We start from the raw sequence: 22,769 nt of genomic DNA, 5'->3' as shown, positions 1-22,769 counted from the left end.
CCCACTTTAAAAACAGCAGCATCCGATCGATTAGGGATGTCCCCATACCTTTGCCCAATTTGAGCTTCGTCTTTCGACAATTCACCGAGAAAGGCGATACTGAAAACCATAATACGTGCGTCGATTCAAATCCACCAATCAGCGTATCGCGACCGTTGACAGTTCAAAACTACAACCCTGCCTCGATACGCTGATCGGTGATGTGCTCTGATTTTTTTTGCATACCTCAAATGCCTTTGGGGTTGAGAATTTTGCACCGGTCATGTTGAGAAAGCTTTATTAAGGGAGACCCATCATATCAGGCTGCGAAGGCCCCACTGTAAGGATCTGATCATTTGTTGATCACCTACTTCAGCCTATTGCTAAAATACAAAAATCATACCTCAAAGATTCTACAGATTTCTTAAATTTTATAGAGAAAACTAAAGTAGCAAAAGACACAATCCTTGTCTCAATGGAGGTTACTAGCCTTTACAGTAACATCCCGCAGGAGGAAGGAATCGCCATTGCATGAAGAACATACGAAACATTCTATGGAAACAAATCTCCGACTCCGACCCACTTCCTCAGAGACTTAAAAGACTTATCTTGAAAGAAAATTTCCATTTCTACGGGAAAAACTATCTCCAAACGCACGGAACCGCAATGGGAATAAAAATGGCAGTAACTTTTGCTAACATCTTCATGGTGGAAGTTGAGACTGATATCGTCAACCAAAGTCCTTACAAACCACTTATTTGGAAACGATACATTGACGACATCTTTTCTCTATGGAACATAAACAAAGAAGCGATAAATAAATTCACGGAGCTAGCGAATAGCTTCCATCCTACAACAAAATTCACGGCTGAGATTTCAGACACTGAAATAACATTCTTGGATACATGTGTATACAAGGGAGACCGATTCAAAAAGCACTCTATTCTTGATGTGCGCACGCACTTTAATTAAACCGACAGAGACTTTCCAAGACACGCACTTTAACGCCTGCCACCCTCCAGGTGTCAGGAAAGGCTTCATCAAAGGCGAAGCCGTAAGGCTTCTTAACTCTTCAAAAGCGAAATTTGAAGAACACATCGTATTAAGCAAACAAAGATTACGCCACAGAGGTTAGCCAGATAACCTTTTGAACATGACTCTGAAATCAATTTTAGCCAAAGAATGTAGGATCTACAAAATAAACAAAAAACGCGCAAAAGAATGTTGTCGTTTGTTACAGAATACCGCCCATCAATGCCTGATCTCAAACATATTCTTATGAACAAATGGCGTTTTATACAAAACCAGCCCTTACAAAGAAAAATCGTTAAAAACCCTCCCCCTCGTTTCATATAGAGAAGGGAGGTCTTTGAAAGATGTACTCGTTAGAGCAAAGTCAGAAAGACCCCCCTAAATACTCACTAACCTGCGGGTGGTGAGAAAAACTCTGCGGTTAAACCAACGCTACAGGTGTCCCACGATGCAGTGTCCCCGTGTCATTTCCAGGGGGCCCTTGGCCGTCTTCGTGCTTAGCCCCACTTTGTCCGGCACTCTGACTGCGAGGGTTCTCTACCCAAAAACCTGACAACCTCCCCTGTGGTCCGAAACACAAAGCTCGCAGTTGTGCCCAGCATCCCTTGGAAAGGCCCTGCCACTCCTCCTACCCCCAGCTCTTTGAGCCCTTTTCCCACCCTGCTCACAACGATGCTCGCACTGCTCGCACCGATGGTAGTCCCCGCGGCCAAAGCGACAAAAGCAAGGGTGAACCCATGCTGGGACGTTCCCTCCTCTAATTCTTCTCTCGATCTTGGCTTCAAGTTCGTTGAGCCGCTCTCGATTGTTTTGTGAACTGCTCACAGGTGTTTGAATTCTCACTGTCGTCACTGACGATCAAAGCGTCTTCGGCGATTCTTCCCTCCTCTTCACTTTGCTCCTGCTGGTTGCCTCCAAGAAGGCCTCCCGGCTTGGACCAAGAATTTTCTGCCTTGCACAGAGGTTTTGGCTCCTCCCCTGCAGCCCGGCAGCCATCTTTTAGGTAGTGCCATCTCTCATTTTCAATTTACAGTTTCAGCCATTCCCCATTCTCTCCGTAGTTTAGGTGGTCCTCGCCCCGGGCATGCTCGCCCTCTGCTTCAACCTGTCTGTGAGCTGGCAGGCGAACAACCCCATTGTGAAAAACGTCTCCCATGCTCTTGTGAACAGGTTGTCACTGAAGTTCACTGGCAAGTACGTCCAGGACTTAAACCATTTCAACCTCCTCAACTTATTCTCCGACCTCTTGACCAAGAGAACCGAGAGAACTGCCTTCTTCCTAAGCTCAGGTCCAGGGGCGGCGGATGTGGCAGCCTGCGTAGCTAGTGGTTTTGCTGTTGCAGAATGCGAGAGATCTCAATTGGTAAAAGGCTGGGGAAAGCGTAACAAAGAACCTCCTGCCAGGGTTGACTGCCTTCTTGATTTCCAACCTCATTTGCATATTTGAGTAAAAGGACAGTTCTAAATGTCTTTTAACTTTAGGCAAAGGAAGCAATTTATTCAGGCAGAAGAAAAAGTCTCTTATGAACACGTGTCTTCTTTTTCAAGCAGGAAGGGACGCAAATCTATGGAGCCAAAAAAAATCACTATTATTTTGGAAGCCTCGAGCAACCCGGATTAAATTTTCGATTTCTCGCAGTGGTGAAAAATTTCGCCTTCTAACCAGACCATAGAAAATTTAATTAAAGCCCCACTACAGAAGTTTTAGTGGATATTATCACCCCAAGTGGGGGTGTGGAAACGTTGAGCTCATTTCAGGATACAACTAAATCAATGATCATGAATGTAAGTGGGAAGAAATGGCCAATGGTGGCCAATGCGGTCTTGGCGCATCCTTACCAACAGTCAACCGACAGACGACCAACAGCTTCTTGAGGGAGCTTTTCTTCAAATTTTCTACAACACCAGGTGGACAAGAACTTGTTCAAGATGTTACACAGGTACCAGCTTAAGATGTTGAATGGATCACCTGGGTTGTGCCCAAAACAGTCGCGGTGAAATGTCTGGGCAGGGTGACCGCAGGAAGACACCTGACCAAATGGAATTGCAAAAACAGAGCAGGAAATCACGCAGATGGGCGCATTGGGTAAGCGGAGGTGACTCTATTAGGACAAGCAGAAGGCCAGAGGGACTCAGACATGCCTAGATTCTTTATGCTCATCATCACAGGCTTCATCCCTCGCTGCTCGGACTGTACTTCAAACGTTGCAACGTCTTGGCGAAGGAAGGGTCGCTGTGGACAGTTTGTTGTGTGCCTGTCATGCCTCCCCCGCTGCAACAAACAAAAGGTGGAGGTGCCATAGGCACTGCTTGGGATGGACTAGCATTTGAATACACACTGCACCCGGCATTCACAATAATGGCAAAGAGCAAGCTTGCGAGAATACTTGCCGACGGTATAGCGATCACCGGGCTGGCAGCTGGCATTGGTTTTTTCGGCGAAAAAGACATCAAGGGATCCATGACCAACGACCCCAGTTCGAACATAATGAACTACGTGAAGTTCACCGCTGTCATTGCCAACACGTGGCTGCAAAAAATACCTCCAGTACCACCGGAACGTCCTCCCTAAGCCGACTTAGAGCGCTGCCCCATTTGTATCGGCATGGCAACAATTGCAATTATGATGGGCCACCCTCAACGCCACAGCATTCATCCAGGGTAACACCCCATCTACAGGGCAGGCAGAAGCCGAAAAGGAGAGGCTTGATCAAGCAATGGAGAAATACCAGGCAGCTGTCGCCCATTTCCAAGAACAACCAGGAAAAGCTCCAGGACTTGATCACAAGGAACGACAGGGTGAAGCGCAGGTGACAACTTCACCAATGTGGACTATGTGCTTTAGCTGTACAACTAGACGCATGAGTCCCGGTTCTTCAACTTGAACATGCCAAGCAGTTTGCAAGACTGATTTCTTAATAGTTCCAAAAGACATTTTTTCTGCACCTGTTTGCTCTTTGCAAACCATGTCCGACACAAAGCTGTCAAACATTTACTACATCTCCCCCAGCTAATGGAAAGGTCGCATAGCCATCAAAAATCTCTCAACTGCAGCCAAGGCCGGTCTCTGAAGATGTGGCCAGAGCTTGCCTAAAGAAGCAGACCATCTGGCAGATACATTTGTCTGTAGCAAGGCGCATCCCACGCCCTAGATTTGATGTCAAAGTGCCAAACAAAGTGCACCAGGCTGACCTTCTCTTTCTGCCCCATGATATTCTGGGCTGGACGACCCGGAAGTATACTCTCACAGTCATGGAAGTGGCCTCGCGCTACGAGGAGGCTGAGCCTCTGACCGCAAAAGAGGCCTCAGCTGGCAAAAGCTCCACCAGGTTGACCCGGGCCACGAATTTATGGGCGTGGTCAATCAGCTGCTCGCGAAGCACAAGTCGATGTCAAATGTGGCAGGGTCTATGTCCGTCATGATCAGGCATTGAAGAGTGTGTCAACAGGACCTTGGCCGAGCAGCTCTTTGGGTACCAGTACACCCAGATTTGCCTTCCTTCCAGGTAAAGGTCAACTGAGGAGGTTGCCAGACTGCCTGCCATTGTTGCGGAATTGAATGGAGAAGTGAAAAGCCCAAGAACCCTATGAAGGCCTCAAAAGTGGCACCAAAGCCCTCCTCAGTTCTTCCTTATCAGTTTGGAGGAGCAAAAGCTCCCAACAGCCGTTGGTGTTCGTTACTTCTACCAGCCTGGAAAGCTGAAGGGCGGCCGTCGCCGTACAACGAACCCCGTTCGGTCTCTCCAAGTTTTGCGGCTTGGTACTGCGTCACAAAGCCTGGTGGGCCTGTCCTCCACTACTTGTTGGGCTGTCCGTGAGGAACCTGCTTGTGCTGCCCCCAGACACTCAACAGCCATTGGATGGGGTTCTCAAGCCACAAGCAATAAACTCGTCAAGGGGGTGTAAGGCACTGTGTCTTTGTGGCCATAGGCCAGTGTCCACACCATTTTCGGCGATGCAATGCATGCTGTTGAAGGGAGACCGCAAGTCCTTTTTCAGGTGCTGCCCAGAGATGCGATGACGCTCGGACTGTAGCACATCCATGCCGTAGCGAAAGGTCTTTTTGGCAAAGAGGGACTCTGCACTACAATACTAATATCATCACGTTTTAGTCTTACTCTTATACAGTAGTGGGAAGATATGATATAGTTTATACTCAACTCGGTGTTCCGTGCCTTGTTCATTAAGGACGTTGCCTACCATTGTTAATGCGCATACGTTCTGCGCATCTCCACACACTCGGATTTCCTATCGGTGATGCTCACAAATGCAGGGATATACTTGCGCGGTTTAAAACTATGCAGAGAAAATAGATCTTAGTAAGTACTCTTGGTATCCAAAAAGAAAATTAGGGGTAACCATGCATTCTTTAGAGATAATTGAGCTTCAATTTGAGAAAGAACGCCATACATTGCTTTTACAGCTTTATACAAATATTGTTCATGAATTATCTTTGAAAAATGCGTGGTTACCCCCAATTTTCTTTTTGGATTTCAATACACTTGTTAAGATCTACATTTCCAGCAGAATCATAAATCGAGGCCAAAATACCTTTGAATTAGTAGGCACCGTCCTTAACTGTTTACCATTTCATATCCAAAGCGAGCTCATGGAATAATTTTTTTTTAATGCCCCTGATTTGTGCTTTGGGGAGGTTAAAGGAACACAAACTGGTTTATTCAATAAATCTACGATTCTTGTCAAGTCACTGCTAGTTTGTTAAGTTTTAACTATCCAACGCTTGAAAAGTTATGACTGTAGGCTCTCGGTAACCAATCAGGTGGTATTAATTTAAAGTTTATTTTTAAAAAAAGCAATTTAACAAGTGATGTACATTAATTAACGACTCATCACGCAGCGATGTGATAGTTTTCTTATGACTGATAGCGCAAATGATTTGGACTGACCGTGGACTTATTGAGGATGCGTTTTTTCCCTCTATTCCGGTGGGTCAAAAAAGGAGATAAGTGTGTAGCACAGCTCCGCTTTGGTATTAAACACACCACTCATTGTATTATTGGAGTTAAGGCTATGCCTGATAAAATTGAGGGAATCATGAATCCTGCAAAGCTAAATCATTATCTTGTGCTCCCTTGGGTGATTTGGAATGCAGTGATTGGAGAGGGATCAATAACTCTGTAACTGATTGGTTTAGTCAGTTGGCGAAGTAAATCAGAGTAGAAAAATGGTAACAGTTCTACAAACGTCAAAATCTACTTATTGCAAGTAATTGCTTTGAGCTCAATTTTGGAAGACGATACACGTGGGAATCTCTCGGTGATTGATCACATCCTAGTCAGGAACAAGTATCGTGAACAGTGTGAATAATTCTGCAGCAGGTTCAGAAGCTGACTGCGACTCGGATCATAACCTGGGCCCAGTTGTTCAAGGCCCGATTAAGCTAATCCTGGATTACTGGAAACATAAATTGCAGTTTATTTATTGGTTCAAAAATAATTCCAAAAGACTTTCGTCTTCAATTTTGACTAAGACTCTTGCTTTCCTCCTGCTTGAAAATTATAACGTTAAGGTTTGCTTGGAGGGCAAAATTCAAACCCGAGTTGGTATTTAATCACGGATTAGTGGTAATCGGCTTTTGAACAACTGGGCCCTGGCTGTAATGAAGGCAAAGCTAACGCTTAAGAAAATTGTTGGCAGAGAGAAGATCCTGAAGTGGAGCAGTTGTTGAAATGGATAGTTGACCAATGGGAGCTGGATAAAGTGATAATTTTATTGTCGCATTATGTACTGGTTAAATATTGGTTACAGCCTTGAGCACATGCAAGCTCACAATTAACACGAGAGCATGTTGAGAAACGTACATTTTTCCACCTCATGACCACATTGGTGGTGCTAAATTATAATTAAATGCCATGTTCCTTTGTCTCAGAGGTCCTCACTTGAATAGCTCTCAAAGCTAACTTTATGTAACTACAAAATGGAATAAGGCAAAACGGTTGAAATGTGCTTTTGCTCTCATTCTTATTGGCAAGAATTTCACGAAGTGTTTTTGTCATTAGTACTTTTCATTAGAACACAAGACACTATTTAACGTAAACGTAAACATGACCTGCCTAAGTGCTTCTGCTTGGGTCACCGAGTAAAGCGGCCTTAAGGTGGCTTACTTCAGTTGTCCGAAGAAAAAATATCAAAATTTTGAAATCTGTGAAATTAAAGAAAAATGATGTCTCTTGTGAAGTGTTGGTCACTGCAATTGATGTAAAATGTAATTTTACTCACAAATAAATATAAATCAGGGGAAAACGCTTAATATAGTGACGCATTTCCTGGAGGGGGGACTGGAAACTAGACATTTCAAAGGCCTTTTCTGAAAACCTAGCCGTACAACCAGGGTTAAAATTTTGCGAATTAGTAAACAACATGTAGACAAAACCGTCAACATTTTTTCAAAAAGTTCTATCAGACAGTTTTTCAGTTATTATTAAAATGGACGAAAATCGACGTTTTTGTCATTTGTGAAAAACCTGTCTAGCAGATTTAACTATTTATTTCTCTACATAATTATTTTTTCTCGCTTTCGGAAATCCTGAAATTTTGAGGTGGGGTTGTACGGCTGGTTTTCGAGAAAAAAGCCTTTGAAGTTTCTAGTTTCTAGTCCCCCCTCCAGGAGCTCGGTCACTATGTTTAGCATTTTCCCCTGATTTGCATTTATTTGTTCGGTAAAATTACATTTTACATCAATTGCAGTGACTAACACTTCAGAAGAGAGTTCCAGATGCTTTAATTTCACAGATTCCAAAACCTTGATCTTTTTCTTCGGAAAACTGTAGTAAGCCACCTTAAATGCTTGGATGTTTCAGAACCCCTCTACCTGCCTTTCCACATGGTTGCAAGCAAGAACACAAAATTCGTAAAACACTTCCCTTGTTGAAAGAACTTCTAGAAATGGGCGGGCTCTCTTCACCATTTTCTCAAATCCCATGATAATACATCTCCTTTACCCCTCAAAATAAATATTTGCAACTTCTCCTGGGACATGAAGCTGTTCGAAAACAATGCCTGTGCCAATCGTTTTTGTTTGGGGGGGGGGGGGGGGTAAACAAGGTGTATTATGGGATTTGAGGAAGTAGAGAATGTCAAAAATGACTTCTTCAGTATTATCACTTCATGCAAGATGATTACTGTTAGAGGTGACGTAATTGTTGACTTACAAGGGCATAAATCGTACACAATTTGCTGAGCCATCATGCTAACAGCTATTATTGTCAAACTCTAATAGAATAATAAGAAGGCTGTTTGTGTCTAAAATCTAATTTTGATTTTGAAATTTGTCGTGCCTAGTAGCCTTTTTCTACCCAAAACTAAAGAAAAGATTTGCATTCCCTGAAGCTGCCAGCCATTGTCCAGGCACACCACTATGACTGCTCTAATTTCAAGTGAAAATGCAAGCTACAGTGGCTTTACTCGCAAAATTGTGGGGAAACTAATGCCCTGGTCTGGTCCGTTCCATTTCTAGCTCAAAAGCTGTCATGTGTAAACTCCAAGACAAATACACCTACTGCGCAACAAACACTTACGATATTGCGAGCCAAAACAAAGCTATTACAATGGTTCAAAATACAACAAGCACGAAAATTAAACAATGGAAACGATGGAGCCCAATTCTTAGAGCTGCACCATACCAACATCCTATACCTGTCCACTAAAATTAATGGCTGTCAACAGCTGCATGGTATCTGGATACTGTATGCTGACCAATCTTTTCATTTATATCACAGGGGACATGTGTTAACAATTCAGACAAAAGTGAACGTTTTCATATCGTCCTCATGAACCACAAGCTAACATTCACACGCTGAAGTAATATTTTCCAAAAGGAGCAAGAAAAAAACATTAAAATTTTTTCCTTCCACAACTTTTCATTTAAAGGCTGAATGCAATGAAATCTACTTGAAGCTTGAATATGTTAGAAGTCTTGATTTTTTGTTGCAAAAAAATTTACCATGATGATATTAAAATTTTCTTCAACTTCAGTGATACAGAATTAAACACTATGTGCACGATTTTATTGGCTATCATGATACAATAGAACGCCACTTCTGTGTATTTTAGAATAAAATAACTTCCAACAAAAAAAGGTTACCAAGGATTTAACCTTTGGCCTTGGTAAAAAATGACTCTGAACACCAAACAAAAAGCTGGAAATGTGTATGAATATTACAGTGTACCTGACTACAAAATCTGAGGGCTGTTGTGTTAATAGTATCCTAACCTACATTAAACAACCCACAAATTAAACAATTCAGTTCAAAGAACTTAAAATTACAAAACACTGACTTCAGTCAATGGTGGCGACCCAGATGGTCGCTGATATTCCAGTTTCTTCTGGCCATCTAGTCATTTGTTCTCAGGCAAGAATCTGCTGAGGAAGTCAACTGGAAGTGGGAAGATGATGGTGGAATTCTTCTCAGCAGAAATGGATGTCAGCGTCTGCAAGTAGCGTAGCTGAAGAGCTGAAGGAGACTCTGAGATAATGTCTGCAGCTTCCTTCAGAGCTCGGGAGGCATTCATCTCTCCTTCAGCAGCAATTACCTACAATCAAAAATGAAATTAGACTGAAAAACTGGAATGATTAAAGGCCAAATAGAAATCCAAATAAAAAGATAACACCCAGTCATCACATAAAGTGTTTTAAAGATGTCTATTCTGTCACGCATGTTAGTTAATCTTTTCATCAAACTTTTACGACCAAGACAATTGTAGATCACTCCTTTTGTTGTTCACCAAGACAAGAAAAGAACAGTCACCTTTGCACGTGCATCACGGGTGGCTTCTGCCTCAGCTGCCATGGCTCGCTGCAACTGCTGGGGAAGACGAACATCTTTCCTGCATTTCAACAAATTAGAAATAATTATTGTTTAAATAAGAATGCAAATGGCTTGCACATCAGAATCATGCAGTGACTGTCTAGCAAAAAAAGGACTGTTGGTGACAACACTGACAACCTACACGTAAGCTACCTAGATTGTCAACATTCTTGGCAAGCAGAGGTTCCATGTTATTGGTCAATGTCTACTTACACTTCCACACGCTCCACCTTTACACCCCAGGGATCAGTGGCTTCATCCAGTGAAGACTACAGAAAAAATAGCACTTTCTTTCAAATGACTGAATGAAAATCAAACTTGCCAGTAACAATGATAGTATGACTTGATTGCTTGTTTGAAAGTTGCTACAAGTATTAAAGAAATCATGCACAAGCTCCCACCCTCCCAACATTTTGTCTTTGGCCTTCATTCTGGATTACAGTCGAGCTATGTCACACATAACCAGTAGTTTTGAAATTTGAACTGATAATTCAAATATGCATGCCAGTTTCGAACTTTGCTTTTGAGAATCTGACTTCCTGTGGATATTTTCCTTGGTACATCGAAAATACGTGTAGTTAGCTGTGATCTTTTGTTTATTACAAAACAAACGTTTGAAAAGTGAAACCTATTTCTACCATTTGGTGAATTATTGTGCAGTTACTGTGCATTTTTAGTAGTAACTTTCAGAAAAACTTTCCATTCAAATCTTGGAAGCTCCAAATAGGAATTCGAATGTTAATTTCAATCTTGTGGGTACTAGTCACGCATGACATAGCTTGACTGTAATGCCTAAGTCACACAAGGAGCTTGGGTGCTGAGGAATGTGAAGCTGGAACCCCTGACCCTGAGAAGAGCCCTGTACACTGAGAAGAATAAAGCTACCAGCACATGTAAAGGCCACACATAGATCGCATCAGAATACCACTGATCCAGTGACTGCCATCACTGCCCTGACATCACACCCAGAACAGTAACACAACACAAAACCCCAAAAACCAAGGATGGTAATGCAGGGCTTTCAATAGAGGCTGGCTACCACCAGAGCTCCTGCGCATGTGGGACATCAAGTCACCGGCTACTTGGTCTAAAACTACTTCAAAAACAAACCTCTTAAAATGTGTACAGCCTAAAAAATGTTCAAATTTGCCTCCAATTGTCTTGATAATTTGGGTATAAACCATACGAGTTATGTCTTGCGTGTGTTCACGATCAAAATGTCCACCCCACACTCCGCCTGGGTGTTAAGTTTTTCAAAACAACTTTCTGCCATTTTCAGCAGTATCATAGTAAAAGTCACTAGGCCTCATTTTCAAGTACATGTAGGCTCTTAAACAAAGATGGTGGCCAAGCGTTGCCAGACTGAACTGTTTGCACGCTCCAGAACAGGTATTTTGAATAAATTTACTTTCCATATTGTTTTCTCATGGATACTGTGGTATTTTCGATTTACTAACTCTTTTGTTGCTGCTGAATGAAGTGAAAGTCTTGTAAAAATTACCGTATTTACCCGTGTATAAGTCGACCTTTTATGGCCTTAAAAGAAGCTCCAAAAATCGCCCTCGACTTATACATGGGTCAAAGATTTCGAGCCAAGTTCCAGCTAAATAATTTATTCAAAATTAACATCATAATGTGGTCTTTGGGCATAACGATTACGCAGTGGATGAAAGACTTCAAAATGAATGTAATTAAGCAATTCCAGTTGAAATGAAAAAGGATCTGTTTTACTTTAAATGTTGAAGATACTCACAAGCACAAATATGAAATAGACACCAGAAATTTTCGTTTTCCAAAGGCGGAAAGCTCTAAAAAACATTCTTGTCTCTTCAAATAAAACGCGATCCTTGAACGGCTTAGTAACCTGGCGCAATACCTCGTGTTTGCGTGCAAGCATGATCGTCACTCGTGTTGCCTGAAAATGCTGGTTGGTAATGATTGTTTTTTATTCTTTATACAAACCTGGACGATTTAAATGCTTTTGCAAACTTTGTATAGTTTGGTTTATGAGTTTTGTTTCGTTTGCCATGTGAGAAATTTAAGTCAAGCACCTGAATTAAACCTTGCACATTTCGCATCGTTTTTGAAGTTATTTTCAAAGATTGACTCCTGCTTCTGTGATGTTGTGCCTATCATCTAAAGCCCTTTATCCTTGAACATCGAAACAGGTTAGTTAGAGGTTTACATGTTCGATTTTCTGAGAACTTTTTCAAAATTCAAGGACAAAATGCCTGCACATACAACAACCGCCGAACCACAAAACTATTAACCGCTTGAGGCCCTTAATCTTTTGTGAATCCACAGTTCCAGAAATCGAAGAATGCAAGATTAGTATCCCATGAACATTTAGCAAAGAAATTAAGAAATTGCTTTTTTTGCCATGAAAAATGGGGGGTCAACTTATACATGGGATCGAATTATACACGGGTAAATACGGTAACTGTTTTTTTGTAAAAATTTACTGTTCCTTTCGTTCATAAATATTTTGTCATTACCTTAACTCATTTTGATGCCCAGAAAGCTGGAAATCATATTTCAAAGCTTCTAGATTTCAAAATTTTCTAGGGGACCATGCCCCAGAGTCCACTAGGAGAGGCGGTGTTATTGCCACATCAGCCTACTCACATATGGGTAGAAACCAACTCAAAATGTCACTGAAAGCCTGCAATGGCTCACCAGCAGACCACGCCGTACACCCATAAAATGCCAACACCACGGAAAGCACTGAGTACAGTTGCTCCAAGTCGTTAACCACATTAAATTACGTTCAACCTTATTGGCAAAAATTTCCACAGGAAGGGAGAAAACGTTTCTACAGATGTTAAATTGTTCATTTGACAAACTTTTAAATAATTGGGCTAAGCCCAAAAACCTAAGAGCCTGTGAACTAAACTACTGGAGGGCAATTAATTAAAAAAAATCCACACTATGATTATTATTTTGTTTGTGAAATATCCAGAGACCTGCATTGCCCTGCTTATTTCCTCACGATCTGCCAAGATTTCACTCAGGTTTTTTGTGCCCAGAAAGTTACGCAATGTGGTCTGCGCCAACAGACGAGTGGACTGATCAGCCTTTTCAACGTTTGTCACTGACATAGTGGGGTCACTGATTCTGAAGTAAACCACTGCATCAACGGCAACTGTGACACTATCCTTTGTCAAAATCTGTTGCAACAGAAAGAAAGAGTGCATCAAGGCTTGGTTGGTGGTGACTTTAATAACAAGCCATTGTTTATGTTAACCTTGTTTTGCTCTCACTAGAGGGATCTCCGATGCACAAGATGTTTATCAAAACAACTACTATCAAAAAGGCACCCCACAAGAGGAAGATTTTTGAAATCTTATAAGGGATATTCGCTCAAAAACGTTTTACTGGGGTAAAGCTGGGTTGAACACGATGCTGAAGTATTTTTAGTCAACAAAAGCCCCTCAAAGAGTTACCACAAGCTACTGAATAAGGAAACATTATTGCTTGCAGCCATGATTGTCACATTTAATTAAAGCACTGAATTCCACTCAGCGCAGCTTGCTTAAAGGCCCACCTTCAACCGACAGGCTTTGCGTGCCGTAGAACAATTTTCATACAATGTAATAAAAAAGGGGGGGGGGGGGGGGGTCACCATGCTTGTTTACATGGTACGATGTTGAAAATTGCCACGCACCACCAATATTGGACAAATTTAGCTCGAATTCCAACGTATGATGCAGAGTCTGGTGTCACTCTATGGTTAATTCAAGTATGTACCTAAAAAAATGTATTGGAATGCCTTTGTGAGTACTTTACACTCCAAAATGGATCCTTCCATACAATTTTATGAAATTGCCAAAAAACTGGCTGTAGATTTTTGCTAATTTCTTCACTACTCCATGAAGACACTGTCCTCAGCAAATTCTTGTAATAAAAAATGGGGTCACCATACTCGTTCGGGAAAAAATAGTCATTCCTTGACGGATTAGGCTTGACGTAGGGTTTTGCAATGCAAAACCAGGAAACACCTTAAGCAGCTTCTTAGCCAGGTATTGTAGATTCATTTTTTTTTGTTAAACCACTGGCACCTCATGATGACCCACAATGACATAATACAGTTTGCGACTCAAATTTTCAAACTTGAGACTAAATTTTCATATCTGGTAGCTACATTGCAACTGGATTTTTTTTTTAATTTCGAGCGCTGCCTTACATGTATCTCTCTTAAGGCAATTTAGCAAAACACCATGTTGTAACCAAAGTTCATGTACAGTATTTCTAAATAGTGATATTTCATATTACCTCTTGTGGGGGCACGTCAAATGACACAGTCCTGAGATCAACTTTCTGATATGAGTCAATACAGGGCAGAATGAAAAACAATCCTACAAACATAAAAGTATTGAAGGGCCGCAGCCAGGGTGAAACAGTTGAAATTTAAAAAACGATCTCTGGTTAAAGTGATTAAAACTATGAGCTTTCGACTGCCCAAAGTGCAGTCTCCGACGGGTAAAATGAATGATAAGAAAGCGATGAAATAATTTGAATAAAGAGCGTGAATTGTAAAATAATAAAAGTGTGGCATACCAGAGTGACACCTAACGCAGATAACAATTCTTGCCTGTCACCTCTGTAATACAACATTCATTTTAACAAACATTCATAACCATTTATTATTTCGCAATTCACGCTTTTTATTCAAATTTTTTCATCGCTTTCTTATCATTCATATTACCCGCAAAGACTGCAGTTCGGGCAGTCAAAAGCTCGTAGTTTTTAATCATTTTAGCCAAAGATCGTTTTTTAAATTACAATCCTACAAACAAGTAAGCAATAATATTTCCCATTTGAAAAGCTTTGTCCAAACTTAATGGAAAAGAAAGATCTAATAATAAGATTCAAAGATTGGAAAAAACACCATTGACCTATTACAACTTACTTTGTCTCCTATTCATATTCTGATGCAGCAGTTACAGACAGCAGGATTGTATTAATTTCATATTATTTTGTCCACAAATATTTTAACAACAGCTGTATATCCCCAAAAAAGAAATTTGCATGGGAGAAACCAGGTGGGTAATTCAAGATTTCACTTGCCCAAAAGGGTTTGTCATGCCAGCGAGATCTCACCAAGAGTTGCAAAGAGTATAAAAAAATTGCTTACACACATTGTTCTATTTCATTCAAGAATTTAAGATTTTATCAATACAGCATTAATGACGAAATATGTAAAAATGTAGAGCAGTGAAACTTTAATATTAGTAAAAACTAAAGAAAAAATAATTAAACAAAATTAGTTCAGTATTCAAAGATTCCCTGAATAGACCTAATCGGCTAACTCAATGTTGTACCCAATTCAAACCCTTTGGGAATAAAACGTTTTGTTCCAGGTATTTCCATATCATTTACATATGAATGCTACATTATCATGCAAATACAACACACAAAGAATCTTAATCCCGGGAGATTTGAATTGGGTACAACATTGAGTTAGCCGATTAGGTCTATTGCTATGAACTCTGCAAAAGAAAATGGATGCATGTACAGGCCCCCTTTCAGATTTTACCTGGTCCTTTGGCTCCACCTGCCATAAGTCGACCCAGACGGAAAATGACTGCTCTCTCGTATTCCTGAACAATCTGCATGATGCGAGATAACCCGAAAAAAATTACTAATAATACAGATACAATGTAGTTACCGTAATGACACCATGCAGTAGAAGAAGTACAACTCTAAGTTTTGTCTTTATTAGCAAATAGCTACTGACTTAAAATTATACACCCTACCTTCATGCAGAAACATAATGACAAAGGCAATGTACAAATAAAGATGAGCAAGGACAGAGCTGTTAGTATGTAATCACAAATACCACGCTCCGGAGATTCCCCTGGAAACAATAAAATTTATTTTTTTGCCGTAAGTATGCACAAGCACTTTGTCAAACAAAGGCCTTGACTATAAATAGCTGCTACAGGGGACAGTTTTTGAGTTGATCTAGATATTGATAACCCATTCACTCCTAAAGTGGCTGTCACTGATGAGTAAAATGGTCTGGCGCTAGGCACGGTAAAATCTCAGAAGGAAAAGGGTTAACTTCAAGGATGGTGCTCAAAGTGAATACTTCCTCCTCTCCGAAAACAAAACTGGGGAGCTGTCTTAGTCAAAGAAATTATCCCATCAAGAGGATTGCATTTTGGATAGGCCAATGGCAGGCCCAATCAGCCTGGGAAATGGCACTATAATCCTGTTGTAAAATTTCAAAATCACAACGATTAGTTCTGTGTTGCTATATCTCGCAACCATCCCATAATTACAATAATCTTATTGACATGTTCACCCAGCAGGGTATAATCACTTTGAAAAATGATTACCTGAAAAAATTATTATTCTATTGGTTTTTCTTCTTTGAGTTCAACAGCAAATGGTGATTTTTCATTGATTTGCTAAAATGTGGATTTATAATGCAGACCCTGTTGCATAAACTATTGATTAAAATTCAAATTATGTTGTGTTGGCATTGAACACATTAACCCAACTGAGTTAACTCTGTCCATATGTCAAAGAATAAAGTGAAATACTTCTTCTATGGACATCATAATGAAATATGTTAATTAAGCTACGGTAATACGAGCAACAAAATCATCCAACAATGCAAAGGAAGATTTGTGATTCTTCTTTACCAGCAGCACTGCTTTTTGTCAAGGAGTGAGATTAATGTATTGCCATGCAGGAAATATCCTTTGGTTTGTTTATTTTTTGCATCTAATAACATGCATGAAGCAATATTTCCCCAAATCAGTAATCAGTACTTGTCACTGTAATAAGGAAATCATCCAAGCATAACATATGTTAAGGTAATAATATAACTGTTATCCAAGAAAAATAAAAAATTCATGGACTTCTAAGTGATCTGAACCTAGAATCTCCATATTATGAGAGCAGTCTCCTCTAATTTATTACCGAAATTAATCTGCAAAAGAACTTGGATTGTTCCTTCATGTATCCGGTCATTTTTTACAGAAGACTAAAAGCTTTTCGATGTTCTCTTTTCGGGAATAAAAAGATAAAAAGCAAAACAACCTTTGCATTAATTTTATGAATAATCACTTAAAATTCTTGTAACAATCAACAAGTCTAACAAGTCTGTCTTGTTGTCAAAACAAATTGAAAATGAAGGGTCAGACCGCAATTTAAAATTTTGACCAGTGACTGAGAAAAAAAAATCCACAAAAACACGTCGAGGAATTAAATGACAGAATAATTATTAATACAAGTTCACTTTCAATTAAACATGCACATATGCAAACCGCTTTGAGGCAACGAGGAAATAGCTCTTGGTGGTAAATTTACTACGAGGGAGTTTTTTTAATTTTACGGTGTTTCCTCGCGTATGTATTCAACATGGGCATTCAGATCTCTTTATATGTTACAAAATTTAATGTGATCGTGAAATAAACTACTAGGTAAGCGAGCTTATTATTCCTCAAGTTTACCTGTGTTTAAGTTGAGACCAAACTGGACGCCAAGTATTTCGAAATACATGTTTTGCACGAAAGGACAGAAGACACTCTACAATTGACTTTGCACTCGCTTGCATGTTGAAACCGTTTCGGTTTGATGAAACTGGAGAATTTCAACATCTCCAAACATCGTAAGAAAAAATTACGACAAGAAGGTCTTCCTTGGATAATACGACTTCTGAATGTCCAGTATTTGGTGAAAAGTAACTTAAGTTTGATAAACGACATGCCCACAATATCCTGTCACAGTAACAAATGCTTAAAGCTAGCGCTAGCAGTATTTTAAACAACTTTTTGTCCCTAATAGAGAACAAAAATTGTTCTAATAATTTCATTTTCGAGGAATTATTATATTTGCACATCACTTGAAATAAAAGGGTATGGATGCCTTACCTTCCGATGCCATTTTTCAAACACAGCAATATATTCTTGCAAGTTGCTCGTCAACAAATCGATCGCAAAGTACAAACCCTTCGCTTACAGGTCACATGACTGATAACACACCTGTCCCTCGGATCAACCAATCGCACGAAACTTCACGCGCGACGTCACGCGTGGAAAATCTGCCCACACGCCAGGTAATGGGATCCACACAGGCGATTTATTAATTTTTGCGCTTCACTATTGCCATCTTATGCAAATCCCGCAAAACAGTCAAACTACGTCAAATGATCTGCATCTGCTTCGAGGACCAGAACAAGAGACGCCCAGGTCTAGCCGTGTTTATGAAACGACATCAATTTCCTTGGACCATCTCAGCTTGCCAAAAAGTTGACTCATGACTTGATGCTTCTCTGGTTTAACCGTGAAAAAGTAAGAATATCAAAGGAATGTTGCTCCAGTTTTAGCCAAGAGAGGACCTCTTGCTTTAGCCGATCACCCCTAACAGTTCACCTCCAAAATTAGAGTGGCATCAATCCACGTGTGATCCTATCCTTGCGTTACAAACTGATACAACCAAGTTTGGAAGGTTGCAAGTAAAAATAAAAAGGGGGGTCACTGCTATCATGTCTCAAATGAAGCTGTGTCTTTTTTAGTGCGTTAAAAAAAATTCACCTGTCAAACGACGAAGAGGTCGTAAGGTCAACTACGCGGACGCCATATTCAGGGATTCTAGCATTGACGCTCACAAATTGGCTACTGCCACGAGGGACTTGTAAGCGGAGATTATAATAGAGTAATTAATATAGTCTATTTCGGCCGAGGACACAGGACGAACACTTTAGCGCTCTAGGGAAGCAGTGCGAGTGAGTAAGCGCATGTTGTTTCCTTGAAACTTTTACAACGTTTTATGTCAACGTAAATAGTTAGAAGGGCCCGTGTTACGGCAGTACAATTCATTAGGTAGTAGTTCGTTATCTCATTTCCACCGCACCGGTGGCTCAGTTGGTTGAGCACGGGCTGTCACGCGGGAGGCCGTGAGTTCAACTCCAGCCGGACCAACACCGAGGAGAAAGTGCTGCCTTTGTAATCACATCTGCGAATGGTTAGACTCTCTTATCTTCTCGGATAAGGACGATAAGCCGGAGGTCCCGTCTCACAACCCTTCAATGTTCATAATCTTGTGGGACGTAAAAGAACCCGCACACTTGTCGTAAAGAGTAGGGCATGTAGTTCCCGGTGTTGTGGTCTGTCTTCTGTGATGTATCATGGTTGGGAGGGTAAATGCTCGGAGATATTAGCTACACCAAGCTACTCTAAAAATCCGAGGGTAAATAAAGATATATATGACTTAACGTTAACTTTTTCACCGCCGAGGGCCTCCCCTTTGACGAGTAAAATTGTCTGGCGTTAGACAGAGTAAAATCTATAAGTGTCAATTGGTATTTATGGCGGTGAAAGGGTTTAAACCCAAGTCACAAATCAAAGCTTTGTGACAAAAAAAAAACAGAGTTTGTTGAGCATGACGGTGTCAAGGGTGACGTCAAACTGAAAAGAAAACCTGTCATGAGGCAATATCTTCACCAGGGTTTTCGTATTGTTTTTACTGTTCCACCTCTGAAAGCCCGTAAGAGGCTCCTGGTTTGGCCCTGGTGTGTTAAGTCGTTTTCAAAAGTCTATTCGACAAACAACAGGTGACAAAACAAAATTTCCACGTTAATGCCATCTTTTTAACTTCCCGTAATTTTCACCAATCCAACTTACCAACAGAACCTTTTCAAAAAGACACCTTTCCAAAGTTTCCACTTCGAAAAGAAGTCTCCTTTAATATCAACGTTTTCTGGATTTTCGTTTTGAATCATGGGCGAAAACAAGTTAAAAAGTGTGACTTTTCAAACGAAAAAGAATTAGTTTGGATTGTTGCTAAGGTAACCAAGAGTTATTGGTGTAAAGAAGTGATAACAATGACAACAATGCGGTAAATGCTTTTACAAGCTCAATATTTTATTTTGACCCGTAATGTGCGTAAACCGCACGACACGTACAAATTTACCGTCTTGCAATAGCAAATTGTCTTCATAATTAGTCAAGATCCAGTGCATCAAAGCTATTTTATATTCATCCATTAGAAAAGAGTTGCTGGGCAAGAAGCACCCAAACTCCAAACGAAAATTTATCATTCTAATGGCTACATTTTCACGCGCTATAGATTTTTTTAAAACCTTCCAAGCCATTCTTTTGCCTGGGGGTCGGGCCCGACAGATTGCTCGATCATCATCTGACTTAAAGGGTTCGGGGAAACCAACAATTTTTGACACTGGCTGAAAAGTATACGTCCAAAGAACAAAGTATTAAGATGTAACGGGATTAGTTTGTAGGGGTAATCAAATTGTGACGAGTGAAAATTTTACTTGCATATTGCCCAAAATCAAATAATTTCCCGAGCCTTAAGGAGATTTCACTAGCCACCATTTGATTAAGTATACCACTTTTAACTTTATTAGCTATTAGTATCATAAGCGACTTGAATAACTCCTTCATTTTCAAACCTGCACGCCATTTTGGCACTGTTGGAAAAGTTGCCATGGCAACATTGCAATTTCACGTTAACGCTGAAATTTTGGGCCAAAATTAAGGAGCGGTGAGGAGTGCAACGCAAAAACTTGGTTTCATCAAAAGAGTCGATAAAGTTATATAAACCACCGTAAGAAAGATTTGTGACCTGACGTTTCTGGCGTTTGCCACTGGTCAAAGTAAACTAAGGAATTGATAAAGGAGATGCAAGAGCTCTGCACAAAATTATTTGGTGGAATCATGGAGACATGAATACAATTAATTTAATAGTGTATTTATGTCTTCAAAGCTCCTCCATCTCCTATATATAAAGCACTATAGACTTTGTAAAGAACTATATGTCAACCCAAAATTGGGTCACTCAGTGAAAGGTATTGAATTGCCAGTGCAATACTAACTGAAATCCACTCAAACTAACACATTAGTGGCTTCTGCATTAAAGTAGATCATAAAAGTGACTTCAACAGAATAATCAAAACTAATAACACACAGCGTTTACATGGATCTCATTGATAATAAGTGTAAAGAGAGCTAATAGCAAAGCACCACTTCAAAACACAGAAGATTAGCCTTTCCTTTCTGGCAGAAACCTGCTCATGAAATCAACAGGAAGTGGGAACAGTACAGTGGAATTCTTCTCAGCTGAGATGGCAGTCAATGTCTGTAAGTATCGAAGCTGCAGGGCGGATGGTGACTCGGAAATAACATCAGCAGCTTCTTTTAGAGCGCGAGATGCATTCATCTCTCCTTCAGCAGCAATGACCTTGAATAAAAGAAGAAGAATATTAATGTCAGAATAAAAACACTAAGAACCAAGATATCAAACAAAACAATTAAGATTTTGTGAAAAAAAACTTGTCATTTCATATGAAAAATTAAAATCAAAATTAAAATCATAATAAACCTGTGCTCCAGATTATGGTTTTGCAATAATTACATAATATTATGATAAAAAATGATTATAATCAATGTTACTATAAATTACATGTACCACTTGTTGTAATGTACCTTAGCACGAGCCTCACGTGAAGCTTCAGCCTCTGCCGCCATGGCTCTCTGAAGCTGCTGAGGAAGACGAACGTCCTTTCTTTATATGAATGGAAAAAAACACTTGTTAGTAACCAATAACAATATTATTAACCTATGGATAAAAACCCAGCATGGGAAACAACAGTTTGAAATCACCTTAAAATCTGTGAAAGGTTGCTCTCTGCCAACCCACAGTCGACTATTGATGCACTCAACATTTTCGCATTGAACAATTCTCAATCCTAAGGAAAATCATCTTGTACAAAAACTCTTACTTTACCAACTTGGAACGATTCGAACGTTTGAGTTCCCATGTTGTCAAGGGCAACTTACTTCGTTTTCACGAGTAGCTTTTAGCCATGAAGCCCGCAAAAATCTTCAAATGGTAACGGCTAAATCAAACTGGTGACTGTTACCAGTTAAATGACATCAAAACTTGAAAAGGTACCCTTGGAAACAAAGCAAGTTGCCTTTGACAACATGGAAACCTTAATGATGAACCCTAGTGAACTCTAGTGAGCCCTAGTGTCACAGAGTCATAGTAAATTCTTAAATAAGCTTCCCTTAGGAGACTATTGCAAGAAAACAGCTGCAACAGTTCAGTTTATTGATAGTGCTTTCTGTTCTTCATCTGTTCAGAGTATTAAGTATTTATTAAATTTGCCAGTCAAGCTGGCAGAGCGCCACAACAGCTTGAGCCACTTACTGTGGCCCTTTTTTTATCCTCTCAACTATGATAAACAACAGAAGCCCTACCACAACACCTGAAACTACGTGCCCAACTCTTAGCGACAAGTGTGCGGGTTGAACTCACGACCTCCCGCGTGACAGCCCGGTGCTCAACCAACTGAGCCACAGGTCCTGTTATGTTGACACACCCCTTGTTTTAAACCTAACAAGATCAGCCTCATATTATCTTTAAATTTCCTTTCTAATTGAATGCATCTTTCCACTTACACTTCAACACGCTCCACTTTTACTCCCCAAGGATCTGTAGCCTCATCCAAAGATGACTGTATTGATAAGAAAACAATCAAGATGTTTACACCTTTCTCTTGAACAATTAAGGGTGAGCTTACAACACCACTCAATCTTTTTTGGGCCACAGCTTGACTTCTGATCATTAATGAAATTATTTTATTCACTCAAATGTGATATGGTACCACATTACTGACTTACTCCTCAAAGAAGTAGCCAAGAAAAAAACAAGGCTGGCTAAACAGAGAAACCCAGTTGGTTGGTTTTCAGTAAAGTAAAATTCAAGGCAGTCACCATACATAGATATTTGCATCTTATAAGCTCTTTTGTGATTTGATTAAATTCAGACAGTGAAATGATCTCTTTCAGCATGCTAAACAAGCAGCCAGTTCTTAAGAAGAGGCTTATGATCAAATGAGATTTATTAAAATTCAACCAAGGTTCCTATCCCTCAAGGTTTTGTGAAATTTTTATCAGT

General features: G+C 40.2%; 2 protein-coding genes and 1 long non-coding RNA gene across 5 annotated transcripts in view; 1 reads left to right on the top strand and 2 right to left on the bottom strand.

Moving 5' to 3' along the window:
• Positions 1-6,723: 6,723 nt before the first annotated feature.
• LOC137993288 (mechanosensory protein 2-like) lies at positions 6,724-17,845 on the bottom strand. The gene is made up of 8 exons (XM_068839035.1): positions 17,723-17,845; positions 15,596-15,696; positions 15,376-15,448; positions 14,112-14,194; positions 12,803-13,006; positions 10,053-10,108; positions 9,780-9,858; positions 6,724-9,564 (listed from the first exon to the last, which is right to left on the bottom strand). The coding sequence occupies exons 1-8, from the start codon at positions 17,733-17,735 to the stop codon at positions 9,370-9,372; spliced, it is 804 nt and encodes a 267-aa protein (XP_068695136.1). The 5' UTR covers positions 17,736-17,845; the 3' UTR covers positions 6,724-9,369.
• Positions 17,846-18,423: 578 nt separating this feature from the next.
• Positions 18,424-22,769, top strand: part of LOC137993290 (uncharacterized) — a 21,653-nt gene continuing 17,307 nt past the window's right edge. For all 3 annotated transcript variants that reach the window (XR_011121844.1, XR_011121845.1, XR_011121846.1), the window contains exons 1-2: positions 18,424-18,576; positions 22,661-22,747. This is a non-coding gene — a long non-coding RNA (uncharacterized lncRNA). The remainder of the gene's footprint in view (positions 18,577-22,660; positions 22,748-22,769) is intronic.
• The window catches only part of LOC137993287 (mechanosensory protein 2-like), a 26,820-nt gene continuing 23,735 nt past the window's right edge, over positions 19,685-22,769 (bottom strand). Inside the window, exons 6-8 of the mRNA XM_068839034.1 lie at positions 22,271-22,326; positions 21,293-21,371; positions 19,685-21,047 (exon numbers count right to left, since the gene is read on the bottom strand). Coding sequence (XP_068695135.1) covers positions 20,850-21,047; positions 21,293-21,371; positions 22,271-22,326 — 333 coding nt within the window. The 3' untranslated portion in view covers positions 19,685-20,849. The remainder of the gene's footprint in view (positions 21,048-21,292; positions 21,372-22,270; positions 22,327-22,769) is intronic.

This window comes from Montipora foliosa, chromosome 2, assembly GCF_036669935.1.
Source record: "Montipora foliosa isolate CH-2021 chromosome 2, ASM3666993v2, whole genome shotgun sequence".
NCBI lineage: Eukaryota > Metazoa > Cnidaria > Anthozoa > Scleractinia > Acroporidae > Montipora > Montipora foliosa.
The sequence above is the reverse complement of the archived record's forward strand: the minus strand, read 5'-3'. Positions and strand labels throughout refer to the sequence as shown.

Coding starts and splice junctions, on each gene's coding strand:
- LOC137993288 (XM_068839035.1), bottom strand. Junction 10,109..12,802: donor AAATAAGCAGGGCAATGCAG/GTCTCTGGATAT, acceptor TTTTTTCTGTAG/TCTTCACTGGATGAAGCCAC. Junction 9,859..10,052: donor AAGGTGGAGCGTGTGGAAGT/GTAAGTAGACAT, acceptor GTTGAAATGCAG/GAAAGATGTTCGTCTTCCCC.